Source organism: Sebastes fasciatus, chromosome 19, assembly GCF_043250625.1.
Source record: "Sebastes fasciatus isolate fSebFas1 chromosome 19, fSebFas1.pri, whole genome shotgun sequence".
Lineage (NCBI taxonomy): Eukaryota > Metazoa > Chordata > Actinopteri > Perciformes > Sebastidae > Sebastes > Sebastes fasciatus.
In genome coordinates, this window is record NC_133813.1 from 13,901,854 (window position 1) to 13,920,255 (window position 18,402).

At 40.5% G+C, this 18,402-nt stretch overlaps 1 protein-coding gene across 1 annotated transcript in view; it reads left to right on the plus strand.

The window, feature by feature from the left end:
• The first annotated feature begins 2,510 nt into the window (after positions 1-2,510).
• The window catches only part of loxhd1a (lipoxygenase homology PLAT domains 1a), a 34,324-nt gene continuing 18,432 nt past the window's right edge, over positions 2,511-18,402 (plus strand). The window contains exons 1-14 of the mRNA XM_074618737.1: positions 2,511-4,164; positions 7,832-7,946; positions 10,012-10,092; positions 11,943-12,127; positions 13,460-13,558; positions 14,182-14,334; positions 14,415-14,534; positions 15,577-15,827; positions 15,906-16,041; positions 16,184-16,344; positions 16,439-16,525; positions 16,725-16,860; positions 16,960-17,114; positions 17,201-17,361. Of these exons, the coding sequence (XP_074474838.1) occupies positions 3,438-4,164; positions 7,832-7,946; positions 10,012-10,092; positions 11,943-12,127; positions 13,460-13,558; positions 14,182-14,334; positions 14,415-14,534; positions 15,577-15,827; positions 15,906-16,041; positions 16,184-16,344; positions 16,439-16,525; positions 16,725-16,860; positions 16,960-17,114; positions 17,201-17,361 (2,567 nt within the window). The 5' untranslated portion in view covers positions 2,511-3,437. The remainder of the gene's footprint in view (positions 4,165-7,831; positions 7,947-10,011; positions 10,093-11,942; positions 12,128-13,459; positions 13,559-14,181; positions 14,335-14,414; positions 14,535-15,576; positions 15,828-15,905; positions 16,042-16,183; positions 16,345-16,438; positions 16,526-16,724; positions 16,861-16,959; positions 17,115-17,200; positions 17,362-18,402) is intronic.

Genomic DNA, 18,402 nt, shown 5'->3' on the forward strand with positions numbered 1-18,402 from the left:
ACCCACGAGTCTCCCCTTTACAGACATGCCCACTTTATGATAATCACATGCAGTTTTGGGGCAAGTCATAGTCGAGTCAGCACACTGACACACTGACAGCTGTTGTTGCCTGTTGGGCTGCAGTTTGTTATGATTTGAGCATATTTTTAATGCTAAATGCAGTACCTGTGAGGGTTTCTGGACAATATTTGTCATTGTTTTGTGTTTTTAATTGATTTCCAATAATAAATATATACATACATTTGTATAAAGCAGCATATTTGCCCACCCCCATGTTAATAAGAGTACTTGAATCAAATCTCCCTTTAAGGTACATTTAGAGCAGATAAAAGATGTGAGATTAATTTGTGATTAATTGCGATTAATTATGGACAATCATGAGATTAATCGCGATTAAATATTTGAATGGATTGACAGCCCTAACAATAATTTGCCACAAATAATAACAAGCATTCATATGTTGCATGATTTACAACATTTCCTGACATGTTGTGCTTGTTGAGGCAACAGAAGACACTAATGCTAATATAACCGTCTCATTTCAGACCAGTTAACCTCTGGTTTTGTCAACACCTCAATTATTAAGCAGCGGTCGGTGTCAGTGTCCTCTCACTGACTGACTCAGCAGAGGATGGGCAGGGAATACAACAGATGAGATCATATCTGAGATGTGCTGCAGCTGTAGAGGTCTTCAATTTCTACCCTGTCGACAAGCACAAGAAAGGTGAATTAATCAATTTAGAAATTGGATAGATAGATAATAAGAAACATCTGAGAAGCAATTGAAGTTTTATGATGACAGCTGGCTTAATATTTAAGACAGATTTTAGATATTAGATGGATTTAAGACAGTTAGGCATACCCTCAATTTCTGCAGGGTATGCTGATAGATTGTAGCTCAAGTAATTTGCTGCATCTCATACTCCTCTCTCTCTCTCTCTCTCTCTCTCCCTCATTTCCAGTCTGCCTCTACACTGTCGTATGTCCTATAAAGGCAAAAATGCCACAAAAAAAAAATCATCTTTAACTAGAAAAGTGTTTCAGGGGCAGAGCTCCAGACACATTTCTTTTTTTAACTGTCCCAAAATGAAATTGTTGTTTATTTTGTTATTATTTGTTGGTGGCGTAAAACACTATTACAATGTTGAGGGAATAAATAAGTATATTGTTTTGCTATCCCTATAGAATAAAATTAAAGGATTGCTTTTAAAATAATCCAGATTATACTTTAGTAGCAACACCACAGTGTAGAAATACTCAAGAAAAAGTCATGCATTCAGTTACAGTACAAACATATCAACATCAAAATATACTTGAAGTACAAAACATAAAAGTACCCATAAGGCAAAATGTTCCATTTTAGAATATAAAAGTAATGTTGAAATAGGTAGCCAAAAAGTAATGGATAAATGGTTCAAATATCAATGACAGGAATGGCATAATATGATGGAGAGTGTCTAAATCACTGTCACCACCACCATTAAAGTGAGGTTGTTGTTGAAAAATACATGAAAAAGCTACAATTTGGCTCCCAAGACATAAACAAGTTACCACAAGCAAGTTCAGGTAACTTTATAGTGTTATTATTTACATGCAGTTCTAAAATACAAGGGAAAAGTAAGGCAAAAACATGCTGCCGGCCTATATATATTGGTGCTCTGCAGGACATTCAAAATTATAAAACCTTATTACATGAATGTTATAGACGTGATTAGTTAAGATTAATGCAGCATTTGGTCTTTTATGTCACTGCACTGGGTCAAATGAGGTTTGACTCCCTGCTGTCATCCGTAGGTTGGGTAATCTGATGTTGAAAGATCAATATGACCAAACTCTGCCCTTCCCCTTGATGCCTATCAGGTGTCAGGTGGCAGCAATAAGACTAATGGGATTTGGCTCATAGGTGCAGATGTTGTACACCAGTGTGATAGAAGAACTGCAACAATAATTAGCATAGAGGAATTTGTGCAATTATAAAAACAGTCTTGCTAAAGACTGAAGTTACTCAAAAGCATTATTTTCCTCTGAACAAATGATGGGAGGGAAGTTTGATGTATATTTTTTACTTGGCACCTTGACTAGTCCTACATTTAAATCTACATTAGGAATGAAATGTCCAAAATATTAAAGTTCTGGTTACTTACTTCAGTGAGAAATTTATAATCTTGTCTCAATAAATCTGGTTAAATCATATTTTGGGGGACACAATATGGATGTAAAAACATTATTGTGCAGATGACGGAGGACAGTGCAGATCCAATCTCGCTCTTAAACTCTTACATAAACAGAAGATTTAGTTTAGGTCTGAGAATATCTAGTGAATTTGTGCATATCTAGTGAATATCTAGTGGACATTTGTGCAGAAATAACTGCTGCAGCTCCTCCAGACCAACAGAGGTTTCCCGTGTCTTGTGAAGTGACGGGGCTCCGCAGAGAGAAACGTTATCGTCTCGAACCAAAACTCCGTTGTCTTCCCTGTTCCTTTTGACCACGGTTGGAAGGCTGAGGCAGGAAAAACCAACACTAGGATCAGCATTGATTCATGGAGAGACCTTCGTCTGGTCAGCTAACATTACTGCCAAGCAGGTGAAATATAGAGTGATATTGTGGTTTTAGCTGACGTGTGTCGCCTCACTGTGTTGATCAATACTCGTTCATGTCTATGTAGAGCGAGCACAAGTGCGCGCGCGCAAGCAACAGGACGCTGACTTTCGTTGACTTAACGGCCACAGGTGTCGCTGTTAACAAGCAATTTCTGATTCTTACAAACAGTCCCTTTAAGTTTGCTGAAAGCAGCCATGAAAGAAATAAATCATTGCTAAATGGATGTTTAGCTAACGTTACTCATATATGGTAAATCTTAAGATACGGTCAATATGTTGCCAGTCATGCGTTTCTTTTATTTAAATGTGATTCATACACATTGGTACACGTTGTTCTACCAGAATAAACAGAGAGGAGTAGTTGTAAGGGAGGGTGAGTTGGTGTATGTGTTAATGCATGTGTCTGTCTGTCTATCTGTCTGTGTGCGTGTGACTGCAGGTAAAAGCGAGACGCCCCCGGCACGTAAAGCGATCCTAACACCATGAATAATGGAGAGTGCCGTGGCAGAGAGGATAAGTTCTCTGTGCAAGGCTCCTTTTTCACAGGGCTTTCTCCCGTGGGTCACGTGAGTGCTGAGGTGACAGTAATTTTTCATGAGTAGTGTGTGTTAGTCATATGGCCATATACTGCCTAGGTAGGAGACGTCCAGGTAGCCGTTGCATCCTCTGCCTGTCCTGAGTCTGTCTACCTGCAGCAGCACACACCCACGCTGCTCTGAACCCCACGATCCCACAACCTCTCTGCAGCCAAGGGTCAAATGAATTGTCTTACACCATTAGAAACTCAAGGCAGCACTTACGAAACTAAAGGCCAGGGAAGTGGATGAATAAAAGATGCCGTCGAAACAGAAAAAATCCACAGCTTCAGAAGAAACCGAAGAGGTCGATGACGAAGTGGAGGAAACAGAGCCAAAATTAAAGGAGAAGAGTGATGGTGTAACCCGGGGGGACACCACAAAAGGAGATAAGAGTCGGAAGAAACACAAGAGCGCAGAGAGCTCTGAGAATCAGGAGGCCCCAGAGAAAGAGAAGAAGAAAAAAGAGGGAGACAAAGTAAAAGAGAAGAAGAAGAAAAAGAAACCAGATGATGATGCTGGTGCTGTGATTGAAAATGAAGCAGAGGAGGGTGAACAGAACAACAATGACCCCACGACCAATTCAAAAAAGGATAAATCAGAGAAGCTCAAAGAGGAAGTGACTGAGGGAGCGAAGGAGGAAAAGAAGAAAAAGAAGAAGAAATCCTCCACAGAGAATCCAGAGGAAGAGGAGGAGATGGGATCCAAGGATAAGAAGTCGAAAGATGGAAAGAAGAAGAAGAAGTCTCACAATGATGATGATGAGGAGCCTTTGATTGAGGAGCAGGAAGAGGAGGAGGACTCAAAGAAAAAGAAAAAGAAGAAGGCAAAGAAAGGATCGGCGGACAGTGACGAAGATAAAAAGAAAAAGGGGAAAAAAGCCAAAAATAAACAGGTGGACTATGGTGCGATGTACCAGAAAGAGCTGCTGGACTACCACACAGACTCATCTGATGGATACGAGGATGAGTACTACAAAAAGAAAGGTAAGGATACGACATTGTAGAGCACACACATGTTGTATTACAGTCTCAGTGACTTGACGTATGTATTTACCTGTTGGAGTGTCCCAACTGGTCAAGTCTTGAATACAGGTTCCCTTGAGCTTGGAGCAGCAGCACCCCGGGGGAATCTCTCTGTGATTGTTCTTGGGTGAAAGCTCAGTTATGTTCCACATGAATGGAGCCAAACAGAAGCTCGGGGGCAGACAGGTGCTGGGTGCCGTCCCAGTCTCCGGGGCTGGGAGAACCACCGGCGGCCAGAGGCAGGGCCGGGAGCCAGAGGAGCTGTCTTAAAGCACATCAGAGGTTTTCACACAGGGGGGGGAACTAGATCCTGCAGGAGGCTGCAAAATAGTTTATTTGGGAGACCACAGGGTGATTTATTGTATAAGTAAAATAAGATATTACAACCTGAATGATGAAAATCTTGACACCTATTTGTTTACGTGACAATATTGAGTAGACTAGAAAAGACAAACCTGGTAAATACAAAATTATTTTTACTAAAATGACTTTGATTCTGAGCAACTCAGTTGCCTAAGAGTTAGATAATCAACCAATGAAAAATGAAAAATCTTAAAGGTAGGATTGGTTAAGATTTTAGAATTTTTTTTTAATGTTATATTAGTTGAAATTCTCATTACATCCCGACAGCAATTAATAAATCAAATGCTCTGACAAAAAAAGAAAAAAATGCGGTATCTGTGGTGGTCGCAGGACTGTAATAAACCCACCTGCCTGTGTGCACTCTGCCCGTCCACTCATTGCGCGTCACCAGAGTCATTCCACAAGCTGCTAACTTGACAGCTGTGAATACTATCAACAGCTATGTTGGTTGTTTACCTTCATTATGATAATTTATGGATTTGGCGGGAGGCCTAAAGAGACGGACTGTCAGTGTTGATTCTTGGTGACTTTCTCGCTAGACTTACTCGCTAGACTTTTAGAGCTAGTGATGCTAGCTATTTTCATTGGAAAAGACGTGGCAACACTGGGCTCGGTTTTTCAGTTGGATCATTTAAAAAAAATCGAGTGTACTCTTATAGTTTCTCAAGATCACCGACCCTGCTTTTAACTCAAATGTCTACTTAAGACCTTTTCCTGATCTTTCAAAAGCATTTTGCAGTTGAAAGCCCCTGCAAAAGCCAGTCAGTGGACCTTTGAGTTTAGACTATTCTGTTACACTCCACACTCAAATCATGCCCATAAATAAGTTATGCATTTATACTACTAATTTGCAACAGTAAATGCTTTTTGAGAGAAAAATAATCCCACTTGATAACATAACATAGGAAATGTTTTTAATCAGCAAAGTCGCAAAATGTTCATACTCGTATCAAAAATTTTTTTTCCAACTTTTCTATTCTATTTGTTTTTCTTGCAATAGAATATCCTCTCATTGCTACTATGGGATGATGTCGATTTTTATGGTTTGCTTAAAGATTGCTTAGAAAGATTGTGGTCTTATATTGAAGGAGTCAACCTTGAGTTGAAGCACGAGACAGGAAGTGTTTTCAGCATTAACATTAAACCGAAACCATACTCTTTCCTTAATCTTAACCAAAGTGCTTTTTTTGCCTAAATGAAGGAACTAAAGCAAACATCTCTGGCATCAAAGTTTTTATCTTGGGAAACATATTATGAGACCTCTTATGACACAAGGTTACCATAAAGGAGCGTTTGGAGAGTGCAGCACTCAGCTGTATTCAAATGTGTTCTGAATGAGAAAATTGCACATAAAACCGTCTGAACTTAAAAGCTTTTTTTATGTCTTTTCCCCATCATGTTGACAGAGAGAGTGCTGTAAATGTGACATTTTGGTGTATTTTCGAGCATTTTGACTGCCAGATAATTGCTACCATTAAGTAGTTGACTAAAGCGAATGTGCTTTCAGCTTCTGATCCTTGTGCCGATTATGAAAGGAGCATTAAGTATCATTATTTAGCATCAGTAGCAGTGATGCATGCCTGCTGCGTACAGGTCTTTCTTACTTCACTGGCTCACCAAGGAGTTAATCGAGGCTCAGTGTCAATCTGATTTTATCAGGTGTCTCTCTTTCTCTTTAATCCGGCTTTAATAGCTCTGCTCACTGTTAATTAGATATCCATGTCCCTATCGGATCGACTTTGGTCAAATTGGTCTTTATCAGGTCTCTGCCTCTCCATTCCTGGTTGTTTTTAGGTAATCTGTCTGTCTCTGCTTCTTCTGCATGTCTCAATTTATCCTCTACTTCTACTTTCTTTATGCATTCCTTGATGGATGTTTTTAATGAATCTAAAATTATTTCAACATATTTACTCCTTCAATCCACACTAACTTTTCAACACAGTCTACATCTGTTCAGACTTGGACACCACTTTATTCTCCCTAGACAGTGTCCCATACCTTCCAGTCTATCTTACAACACCATAGGAGAGAGGAGTTTGCACTTGCGTGCAGTAATGCAGCAGGACTATAGAATTACCACTGTATAGGCCCAGCTATTGTCACAGCAACAGCCAATCGCCGACTAATCTCCTACTGAAGATTTAATGTTGTTACCGTAACTTAAACACAGACTGTTTCACAGGTGTTACTTTCAAAATCCTCTCCAAAGAAATACAGATTCTTTGTATGTGTTTTGTTGGGAAATAGAAGTAATCAGCTCATTGGATTCATGGTGACAAAAGTTGAGTGAAAAGCAACTCGCATGTGATTATATACAGACCACGGTGCATGTTTGTAAGTAAAAATAGCCACATGCATAGGCTACCCACATCATCTTATAAGACTAACTGTTTGTTGCCAGAAAAAAAGACTGAATAGCCCTTATTTAAATCATTAGGCATTAGGTCCCAAAAGTTATAGTAATATGTTCCCCATCTTTTCACCAGTTAGCACTAAACACAAAGTATACCTGAGGCTAATGGGAATGTCATTAGTTTTGCAGGTATGTAGTCATAAACCAAAGTAATTAAACTATAAAATACACAAATTGAATGCATTTGCCCAATTTCCTGACAATCCATCCAATAGTTGTTGAGATATTTCACTAACAAACACAAATATGGCGCTTGAGGAAAAGTCAGCGGATCAACAAAGTCAGTAGGCTTCATCCTCTGGGATCCATCAATGTCTCAACCAAATATCATGGCAATCCATCCAGTAGATGTTGAGACATTTCAGTCTGGACCGTCAGACATCCAAATGTTCAAACAGGCTGTGACCTCAGATATGTGTGTGTCCACTCTTCTTCTCAAACACCTTAAATGACACAAACTTGAGTTTCATCCTGTTTACCTTCCCGTCAACTCAGTGGCTTGATCAGACGACGAGACACATTTGTGAAATGTGAGAGAGGCTTGGCTGGTGTATCACACCAGACATGGATTCGCTGCAGATTCGCCGCATTGAATTCCCTGGCATCGGTGCATGGAAGGAAACATAATGCTCCCTGATGTTTATAGATTATTGGACACTGTCTGAGGATGTGACTTTGTGTTTGTCCTTTTATTCAACCTTTACTAAGTCCTTTGATAGACCTCGTAGAATTTATTCCCTGTACGTGCTTTCATTATTTCAGACTTGTGATGTTTATTGCAACGTGGGCAATGGGGCACACATTTCCTTCTCTCCTTTCTCTGTCTAATCTCCACTCTCCTCCCTCTTTCAGTGTATGAGGTGGTCACTATTACTGGTGATGTAAAGGGAGCCGGGACAGATGCTAATGTGTTTGTCACCCTTTTTGGAGACTTTGGCGTCACGCCCAAGGTTCACCTGGCGAGCAAGTGAGTTGAAAAAGGGTTTGTGTTGATGTCATTGAGTTATAACATGCTTTGATTAAATATGTAAGACTCTAAGGCCCAGTTTCAATCCGGCCACTACACCCTCCCACTCTGTGACGGAGGGAGACTACACAAGGGTATATTTGATCCTACGTATACAACATAACCTTTAAGTTCGTAACATCTGTATGACAATATTAAATGTAAATTTTAGTTTGAGCTGTTATTTTTTTGTTTGTACCCGTAGTCGCGTGTAACTTACATTTTTGTACAAAGCGTGTTTCATGATGAACACAAAACAGCGTTTTACGTCGCCATTAAGGGCTGATGGTCGGCGTCGTTGCAGACCTGCAGTTAGAGGGTTTCATAACCCACTTCCACGCCTAGCTACTGAGTGGAAGTGGGTAGGGAGAGGGTGTAGGGGCTGGATTGGAGTTGGGTCTAAATCAGGTCTCAGTGACTCACTCTGCTCTGACTTTTTATTTCACTTATCATATCAGGTTTTATGTGTCGCTTAGAGTCAATTGGATTCTGTTTCAGTTTATATAATTAATAAGCTTATCTAGTTTAATACTTTTTCAATGTCAGCTGTTAACTTTTAACCTTGTCTATTCCTTTCTGATCCTTCAGCACAGAAAAGAGGTATTTTCTAATCAGTCTGCTAAAGGATGGTTATGATTCTGTCCTTGTGTTGAGTTGTATTGTGTATATAACACTGTATGGGGGGGCATTCCTGCTCAGCATCCCGTGGAGCCCATGAATCATGACCTGTTTGTCAAAAACGGCATTAACCTGAAACGTAAAAAAATCCGTTGATGTCAGAGCATGTTCATGAAGGCTCGGTTGCGGTGCAGGAATCTCTCCTCTATACAGTCGTTCAAAACGTCGGACACAGAATATCTGGAGTAAGGAGGAACTATGTGACATGGCCGGTCTTCTTTTCCATTCATATGCAAATGAAAGAAGACCACGATGTCATTTCTGTGGATGATCAAATGACTCTCAGGGGATCTTATCAGCAGCAGGCTCCCTTTATCTCTGCACACATTCATTGACAGATAGGCTTACCTGTCCAGCGTATAGGATATACCAACTTATTGAAAGCCACACTGGACCATGTCATCCACACCTTGTGGTGGTCTCTTTCAACCACGTCCGACAGCATCAACATGCTATGTATTCAGTATCTCCATGCTGCGTGGCCATAGTGTTACTCAGCAGAAATACCATACATGGATGTTGATGAGTCGCTTATAATAAACATATTGCATAGTTAGGAGTTTCACCTTACTCCGATATATATTAGGTCCTGCCTGTATTGTGTAATGATTAAAACTTTATAACATGATACAGGTAAGGGAGGGTTTCTATGTCTATAAATATATTTGCCCGATTGCAGATCGGAGCAGATTAAAGATGCAACTCTTTGGAAATTCATTGTGATTATAACAAATTCAAATTGCATGAATTCCAAAGTTTGCGTTGGGTTTGCTTTTCCACATAATCAATCTCTCCCCATCAGTGTCTTACAGGTGATTTCACACGGAAACAGAGAACGAGGGCATGTATTTATATGGAGTATTTTTAATTGTTGGCAGTTGTTTTATAAACACTGTCCACTTTAATTATGCGCGCTTTGGCATTGCCTGTGGTTTGAATATTGCAGGGAGATGAGCACAGATGGAGATGTGGGTCAGAGACAAAGGCAGGTATTCTCTGTTAATGGAAAAAGAGGGTGTCTGATTCGCTGTGGTTGGCAGAGGGGGGTCCTCTTTGCACACAGCTCAGCTCTGTGAGGGGTAGAAGTACGTGATTAGGAGGAGGAAAGCGTTGAAGTGGCCAAACCTCAGGAGGTTTTACATTATACAACTGCCATGAGACCACCAGAGTTCCCTAAGCCGAATCAGTCAGGAGATGTAATTTACTGTCCCAGAGTTCAGTTCAGTTGACTGTGTTTCTTCAACCCCAAATAGAGCATCTCTCTCTTTCTTTGTCTCACACACACACATACACTCCACATACATACTCTCCCAAATTCTCACATTTTCCATGTTTCCTCAATTTACAGAAGCAGAACTGCATTTGAGAAGAATAAGACGGATGTTTTCCGTGTCAAAACACACAACGTGGGGCCTATCAAGAAGCTCAGGTACTGTACAGCAGATTTAATGTGACAGAAAAGCCCACAGCGCTCACTGCGATTTGCATTAACTCATATATAAATATATATACTACAGTATATACCCAGAATACACAGCTACGGGTCACTGACAACATCACGGTTTATGCTTGAGTATACCTCGCGCAGGATAACAGCAGCTTACAGAGAGGATCACACAGGAACATTTCTCACTTATTTTCCAGCTGTGGCGCTGGCCATCAAAGGATTTCACCCAGTGACAGAAGGTTAAGCCCCATCTGTTGGGAGTTAGTGTCTTACTCCAGAGGAGGCTGAGTTACATCACAGCCGCCACACATGAACAGTGAAACGAGGCGGCAGGATACAGTTAGTCAGAGATTGCAAAAAGTAGAGATTCTTCCGAAAATTCAGAACTATGGAAGTGTTGCTTTTCCCCCCCAGCATGTTTTACAATGTTTTGTCAAAACAATCCCAACTCAAAGTACAATTTCTAGCATATTTTTTGCTCTTTTACAACTGATACTGCTGACCATCTCCATGATAACTGAGCAAACTACATCTACTGATCAAGATTCCAGAAATGGAGTAGACCTTGAGTTGCGATTGTCAAACTACTGCATCCAAGATTAAGATTGCTTCTACAATATTGTTGTCAACGATGCCAGAAGAGCGTGAATCTATTCATCAGGGGTGGAAGAAGTTCTCAGATCTTTTACTTCAGTAAAAAGTAGCAATACTACAGTGTATAAATACTCTGTTACAAGTAAGCGCCAAATGTAAAAGTATTAATTATGCAGAATGGCCCATTTTAGAATAATATATATTATATAACTGGATTATAATTATTGATGCATTAATGTGTTCATCACATTAATGTTGTAGCTGATAAAGATGGACTATTTTTAATTATTTTATATACTGCTGCATTAGCTTAATCTATAATAATACATCATAATTTATTCGATTTATTAGTTGATTTATATTTTATTAATCTGAATCCTCAAAGCAACTAGTGACTAAAGCTGTCAAATAAATGTAGTGGAAATGGAAATACTCAAGTAAAGTACGTCAAAATTGTACTTAAGTACATTACTTGAGTAAATGTACTTTCCACCACTGCTCTCAATTTATTCAAATTCTATTTCAACAATATAGTAGTAGCTAGATGTTATAAAATCAGACAAGGGGATACCAAGGCTGTTCACTCCTCAAGTGCAATTCAGACTACTAACCTAGAAACGTACCATTTCTAATGCTGGATAGTACTGGAGACTTTTCTACTATAAACAGCAGTGATCCTCAAACAAATTAGACACACAGGACAGTTTATAGGCGCAATGTAATGCTTGTATTTCTACATTTGGCGTAGCAGTTACTCATAAATTGAGTGCATTATTAGGGGTCCAAGCACAGCTGGTACTCTTGGAACTGTCTGGATTAATTGTGCGAGAGCAGGCAAGCTTCTATTATTCTCCTGTTTGGCCGTTTTTTTCTCTTTATTGTGTGAATGCTGGCAGAAGCCCATTTTTGGCATCAAACTACTCCGAAATGATTTTTGCAACAAAAAAATCGAATGAATATCAAATCTGGTTTGAATCCAGCTCAGGAACATTTGTGTGTGAATCACATGGTGTCTCTTGTGCTTTAAAAGTTGTTTAATCCAAATATGTCTAAACAATTTCAGGGTTCTTACGCATCCTGGAAAACAGTTGAACAACAAAATAGTCTCCATTGTTTGGTATTTACCACTGCAGAAATTCAAACAAACTAAAAACGAAATAGGCATTGGTGCATGTGATATGGAAAACTCATTTGTGATTGCCTGCAGGGTGAATTCATATCACACTATGACTCCCCAGGATCGAGCACGACAACACGGGGATGAACGCCAGCTGGTTCTTGGACAGGGTCGTTGTGACCGACATGAACCGGCCCCATCTGCGCTTCTACTTCGCCTGCAACAACTGGCTGAGTCGGGAGGAGGCTGACAACCTGTTTGTCAGGGACCTGCTGGGCAGCATGAACCCCATGGACGTCCCGAAATGTAGGTCACTCTGGGACAAACATGCAGCACACAAAGCAGACCGACACGAAGGTTCACAAAGGTTGAAATGAAATAACAGTTGATTAAAATTCCAAATACCTCCACTACATTGCAGAGCAACCACTGGGTTTGAACATTTCACCCGAAAGACTACAGTTTAAGATAAAATACAATATACATAATCTTTGCCAGTCAAACCAAGATCTCTAATACTTATGCTAATGTCACTTTCTCCTTAGAATCAATATATATTAATAATAATAACTTTATTTATATACCACCTTTAAAAACAGAGCTTACTAAGTGCTTTGACAGACAAAGCAAGCAGGATACAAGCCAACAGAAAGCCAAACAAAAAACTAAGGTAAAATTTAAACACAGATAGAAACAATAAAATCATATCAATTAAATAAATACAAATAAAAGAAATAAAACAATACAAATACAAATCAAGTCTATAAAAATGGGTTTTAAGAAGTGATTTAACAACACAAAAAAGGTGCACTATTAGACGGGTACTCTTTTCCAAATTAGAAATGTATAGCCACGACAAATTAACAGAAAAACATCTTTTAGTTGAAACCCGACAATGTGTCTGGCCACTTGTACACAAAGGTGCCTGAGAGCCTCTACGGTTTCATTTTGTAATTGAATTCCAACCGAGTATAATCCTCAGGTAAACCAGCCCATGTGTCCTCTGTTGCAATGTGATCTAACATCTCAGCACCTGCAGCCAGTCAAGCAGAGCGCTGTGAAGCCAAGGCTCAGATAAAGACATGAGGACACCGTGCTGTGAGGGAGTGGTCAGAATAAGATGGCTGTTACTCACACACACACACACACACACACACACACACACACACACACTGTTATGAATATTTAACCTGGAAACCATCTCAGTGTGGATTTGTAAGTTACCTGCCTAATAACAATAGAAAAGTCCAACTAATTCTGATTAAATAGTGCTACTAATTAGAAAATTGGTTCTGACAGATACTGATAATCATCATTTACTGCACTGTGAACTATAGGGCTGCAAATAATGATTATTGTCATCGTCGATTAATCTGTCGATTATTTTCACGATTAATCGATCAGTGTTTCCCAAATCCCAAGATGACGTCCTCGAATGTCTTGTTTTGTCCACAACTCATCAACATAGAGAAGTAAAGAAACCAGAAAAATATGCACATTTAAGAAACTGGAATCAGAGAAATGTAACTTTTGTTTTTACTCCAACCGATTAATCGATTAGTTAATCTAGCAGCTCTACTGTTAGCCTTTCTGCATTGTTTATATAAATAACTGTATCCTTGATTTCCTGTTTTGCAGTAAATAAATACATAGTGAGTGTCTTCACTGCTGACATGAAGGGAAGTGGAACTGATGCTCATGTCTTCCTAAACATCTTTGGAGAGAATGGTGACACAGGTAGAGATTTTTTGTTGTTTTTCACAAAGGCTGGCTCCAAAAGCGAGTCAATCTCCATAGACCCTCATGTTAAAATGCCTGACTTTACAGCAGAAATAAAGCTAGCTGTCTGCTCTGCTGCGTCACCCAGCCTCACCCGCCTCAGCTCCACCGACGATCCACCTCTTTGCCCATTTTTGGATTAGCTGGGAGTTAGGCTGCGTCGTCACTGTCATGATGGCGATGGCTGGAGCCGAACACTTTGTGCTTCACAACTTCAGAAACCTTTGGGTGACGTCACGGAGATATACGTCCATATTTTATACTAGTCGATGATTTTGTCTGATTTACAGAGCGAAACAGTCCAAAAGATATTAAATTTACAATGATATAAACAGAGAAAAGTGGTAAATCCTCACATTTGTGAAGCTGGAACCTGTAAATGTAACAATTGAATATCAAAATATTAGCCAATTAAGTAATCCATCATTTCAACGCTAGACACAAGAGGCTCTTATTTAACACCAATAGCCGTGATACATACTGTTGTATGTGTATTATTACAGTAATGACTGTAGCTACGTCTTCACTGTGATTCCAATGTGTTTGACTCCCGTTCCAAAATGCTTTGTTTATTATGAAAGGAGAGAGACGGCTGGACAGCGACAAAGACAACTTTGAGCGCGGGTCAGAGGACAAGTTTACGATAGAGGCGCCAAACCTGGGAAGGCTGAGGAAGATCACCATCGGCCACAACAACAGAGGTTCATCGGCTGGATGGTTTCTAGATAAGGCATGTTTAAATCTGGTACACGTGCATAATATTTACAGATGTGCACACATGCATAAAAACACTCTAACATGTCTCTCCAGGTAGCGATTGATGACATGGGGAATAAAGAAGTGTACGAGTTCCCAGTTAATCGTTGGTTTGCCATGGACGAATGTGATGGCAAAATACAGAGAGATGTGTTGGTTGGATCCGTGCAACCAATGGGTGAGAACAACACAAGCCACTAAATCACTGCAGAAAAATAAATAAAACGTAAAGAACCAGTGTGTAGCATTTCGGGGATCATTTTGCAGAAATGGAAGATAATATTCGTAACGAATCGTTGTGTTTTCGTTAGCTTAGAATGAGCCGTTTATATCTACATAGGGAGCAGGTCCTCTTCACGGTGTCTTCATGTTGCTTCGCTATGTTTCTACAGTAGCGAGAGAGAGCCTTTCACGTTTTTATGTTACCTGATGGCCACCATAGTTCTGACACTCTTATGAAACTGAGGTAACTTGAACTGCAGAGTGCAAAACCGTGGTACCGCCAGCTGCCGTCTGACTTCCGTTGCTCCTAAAGTGGTGTTATTATGGTAAGGATGGCCTCTGAGCAAGGTGAACGTTACCACGGTTTTACACTAAGCAGCTCACATTACCACAGTCTTGGAAAGGGAGGAGTGAGCGGAGGGGTACTCAGTTGGTTGCAGCCCGCAATAGGCTTGCCGCGGTAGTCTGTGTTACACGGTGTTCGGGCACACACCGATTACATTACGTACCTCCACCGTCGTTTTGCTTTTTTTTACAGAAATAAAACCCATTTAGTTCATTTTTGTGCCATGTTATCATCATATCATCGTAGTCGGATGACGGACGCTACAAACTGAAAGCTCGACCGGAGAGGACAGACACACCACCACATAACGTTAAAGATCAAAATAAGCGCTCTACACATATTGACTCATCTTTTCTTGTGAAATGTCCGGTGTACCACCGGTGTTGTCACAAATTTATTAACAGGTGGGAAAATTTCCTCACGTCACTACACCCCAAATCTGCAACCACACCACTAGATGCCGCCAAATCCTACACACTGTCCGTTTAAATATCTTCTTTTTGGGAATTACAAAGTTGACCAAACAACCAGACAAGCCAAAACAAACACCAAGGATATATATGCTGATTTCTTAGGAAAAAAATGATGAAATTTAACAAGTTCACGGGCTATTATCACATCTCAAATTGGGTATTTTCCTGCATCTACTTAGGAATTGTATATAATGTGCAAGTGATGACCGGAGATGTGAGGGGTGCAGGCACCAACTCCAAGATCCATATCGTCATGCACGGCTCCAAGGGATTAAAGAACAGCGGCAAAGTATTCCTGGAGGGTGGCGCTTTCGAGCGCGGTCTCATCGACATTTTCAACGCGGAGATTTGTGACCTGATCAGCCCGCTCAGCAGGGTGACCATCGGGCACGACAACGGCGCTGTTGGTGCTGGATGGTACTGTGAAAAGGTACTGCACCTCTGCTTTTGGTAACAGAGGGATTCTCAAAGTGTCATTCACCCACCAAACACCCGTTTTCCCCTCTAGGTGGTAATATACTGTCCATTCACGGGCATCGAGCAGACTTTCCAGTGCGGGATGTGGCTGGATGAGGACGAGGGGGACGGACTGATTGAGAGGGAGCTGTACGAGATGGTCTCTCTCAGGCAGAAAAAACAGAAGAGTGGGTGGCAGATCTCTCCTCGTTGAAAGAAAAGCAAATCACTCATTTTCTCTATACCAAAACAGAATTCAAGTTGCATTTTATTGAATTATATCTGAATCTGAAAACACGTTGGCTTCTGATTACTCTTCTTCTGCTCCAGAGTACCCATGGTCCCTGTGGATTTTGACATCAGATGTGAAGGGGGCAGGGACAGACGCCCAGGTGTTTCTGCAGATCTATGGAGAGAAGGGCAAGTCCGATGAGATCAGACTGGAAAACAACTCGGACAGTTTTGAACAGGGCCAGCTTGATAAATTCATGGTATCATCTGCTAAACTGAGCACATCACAGCGTCTTCCACTTCTCACACTGATCCTAAGATTGTTTTAAGTACCTGTTGTTATTTTCACTGTAGATTGAAATGCCAGACATGGGAAAACTGCTGAAAGTGCGCATCTGGCACGAGAAGAGACACCCATTTGCTGGCTGGCATTTAGCGAAGGTGAGACCCATCGATCTGTCTGCCTGATGTGTCAGTGTAAGCTGTTAAATCCCCTCTTAGCACTAAATTAGACACTGACTTAGAGTTTAATGTTGCACCTGATCTCAGAAGTAGAGAAGCTTCAGTCTTCATTTGTCTGAAGGTTCGATCATAAACCAGAGATGAAGATGATGACACATATGGCTGTGACTTTCTGCAGGTCACTTTGCTCAAAACCCTGACGATGGAGGAATATTCTTTTGAATGTGGCCGTTGGTTGGACATCAACGAAGATGACAATGAGATTGTCAGAGAGCTTCCAGCTACCGGAGCGCTCATCGATGAGCCGTTGCCCTGTAAGAAACTCACACAAAAATGCTCCTGGATACCCACAATTCCCAGTATGAATGTAGGTGCTTTATGGAATATAACGTGTGTCCATCTCTGTTTTTCAGTAATAAAGTATCGTGTTACTATCTGCACTGGCAACGTCGGTGGCAGTGGCACCGACGCCAGCGTCTTCCTCAACGTTATCGGTGACCTGGGCGACACGGGGGAGAGACTCATGTTTATGAGCAAGAACAATGTCAACAAATTTGAAAAGGGCAATGTGAGTACATTATTAATACAAATGAAATAAATCTGGGAAATGCACTGCAAACACCTTTAACCGGTTCTCTCTCTGTTTTCCTTCAGCACGATGAGTTTCTCATAGAGTCCGTGTCCTTGGGCCAGGTGTGCAAAGTACGTGTCGGCCATGATGGTCGCGGTGGAGGCTGTGGTTGGTTCCTCGATAAGGTGTTGGTCCGGGAGGAGGGCCAGCCAGAGTCTGTGGCCATTGATTTCCCCTGTTTCAGGCAAGGAAATAGTACTTTACACGTGACTTAAAAGAACAGTGTGTAAAATTTTGGGGGATCTATTTGCAGAAATAAATCAATAATATTAATAACTATGTGTTCATTAGTGCATAATAACCAGAAACTAAGAATCATTGTGTTTTCGTTGGCTTAGAATGAGTCATTTATGTCTACATAGGGGAAAATGGTAAATTGTGTTTTTGCAGGAAGGCCTCCAGTCTTTATTCCAAGCTTCTGGCTGTAGCTTCTTATTTACCGTACAGATATGAGAGTGGTTTTGATCTTCTAATCTCACTCTTGGCAAGAAAACAAATAAATGTAAAATTTTCTTCTTAATTATTTAAGTCTAACCCACCAAAACACCAAACTGCTGGAAGCCTCATAAATCGTCCACGCTTCCGTTTACTAGTTCTCCAGTGGCAAGCGTTTAAGTAGTTAGGCAGCTGATGGATGAGTTTGCCACTACAAATGGGAACTAAATGCACAGTGGTGAGCCAGCTCTCTCCTTCAGTAACTGGAGCCAAACCGCAAGGCGGAGGTGCAGTGTTACATCTCTGTCTCTCTGTCTGTCTGTCTGTCTGTCCTGTTAAAAGGGAAAGGTTTGGTAGCTTCCAATGCAAAACAATGTAGAACAGTTGTTTGTTTTGTGTTGCTTGTAGTGGTTATGTTCTGTTTGATCTTTTTCAGATTAATCACATTAATCTTAAGGCTAATGGTGATTTAATATCCTCACAATGATAAATAATCTTTGGCTACGTAAAATGTGAAAATGTGATTTTAAATGGAAGCTCATGCATTAAGTATAAACTTGGCAAGACCTGACAAATGCAATTGTTATAATGCATAGCTCCAGCCAATGTATTTTAATATTTGGGTCTGACCTTTTCTCCCTTATTCCTTGTGTAAACTGAATATGTTTCCATGTTTATAAGTTATAAATTCTTCTTTACACACATTTAAATATTCTAGGAGGTTCGGTGGGAGAGTTGATCTCATCCTTTGTTTACTGCTGTAGGATTCAATTTGTCTGTTTTTTCTTCA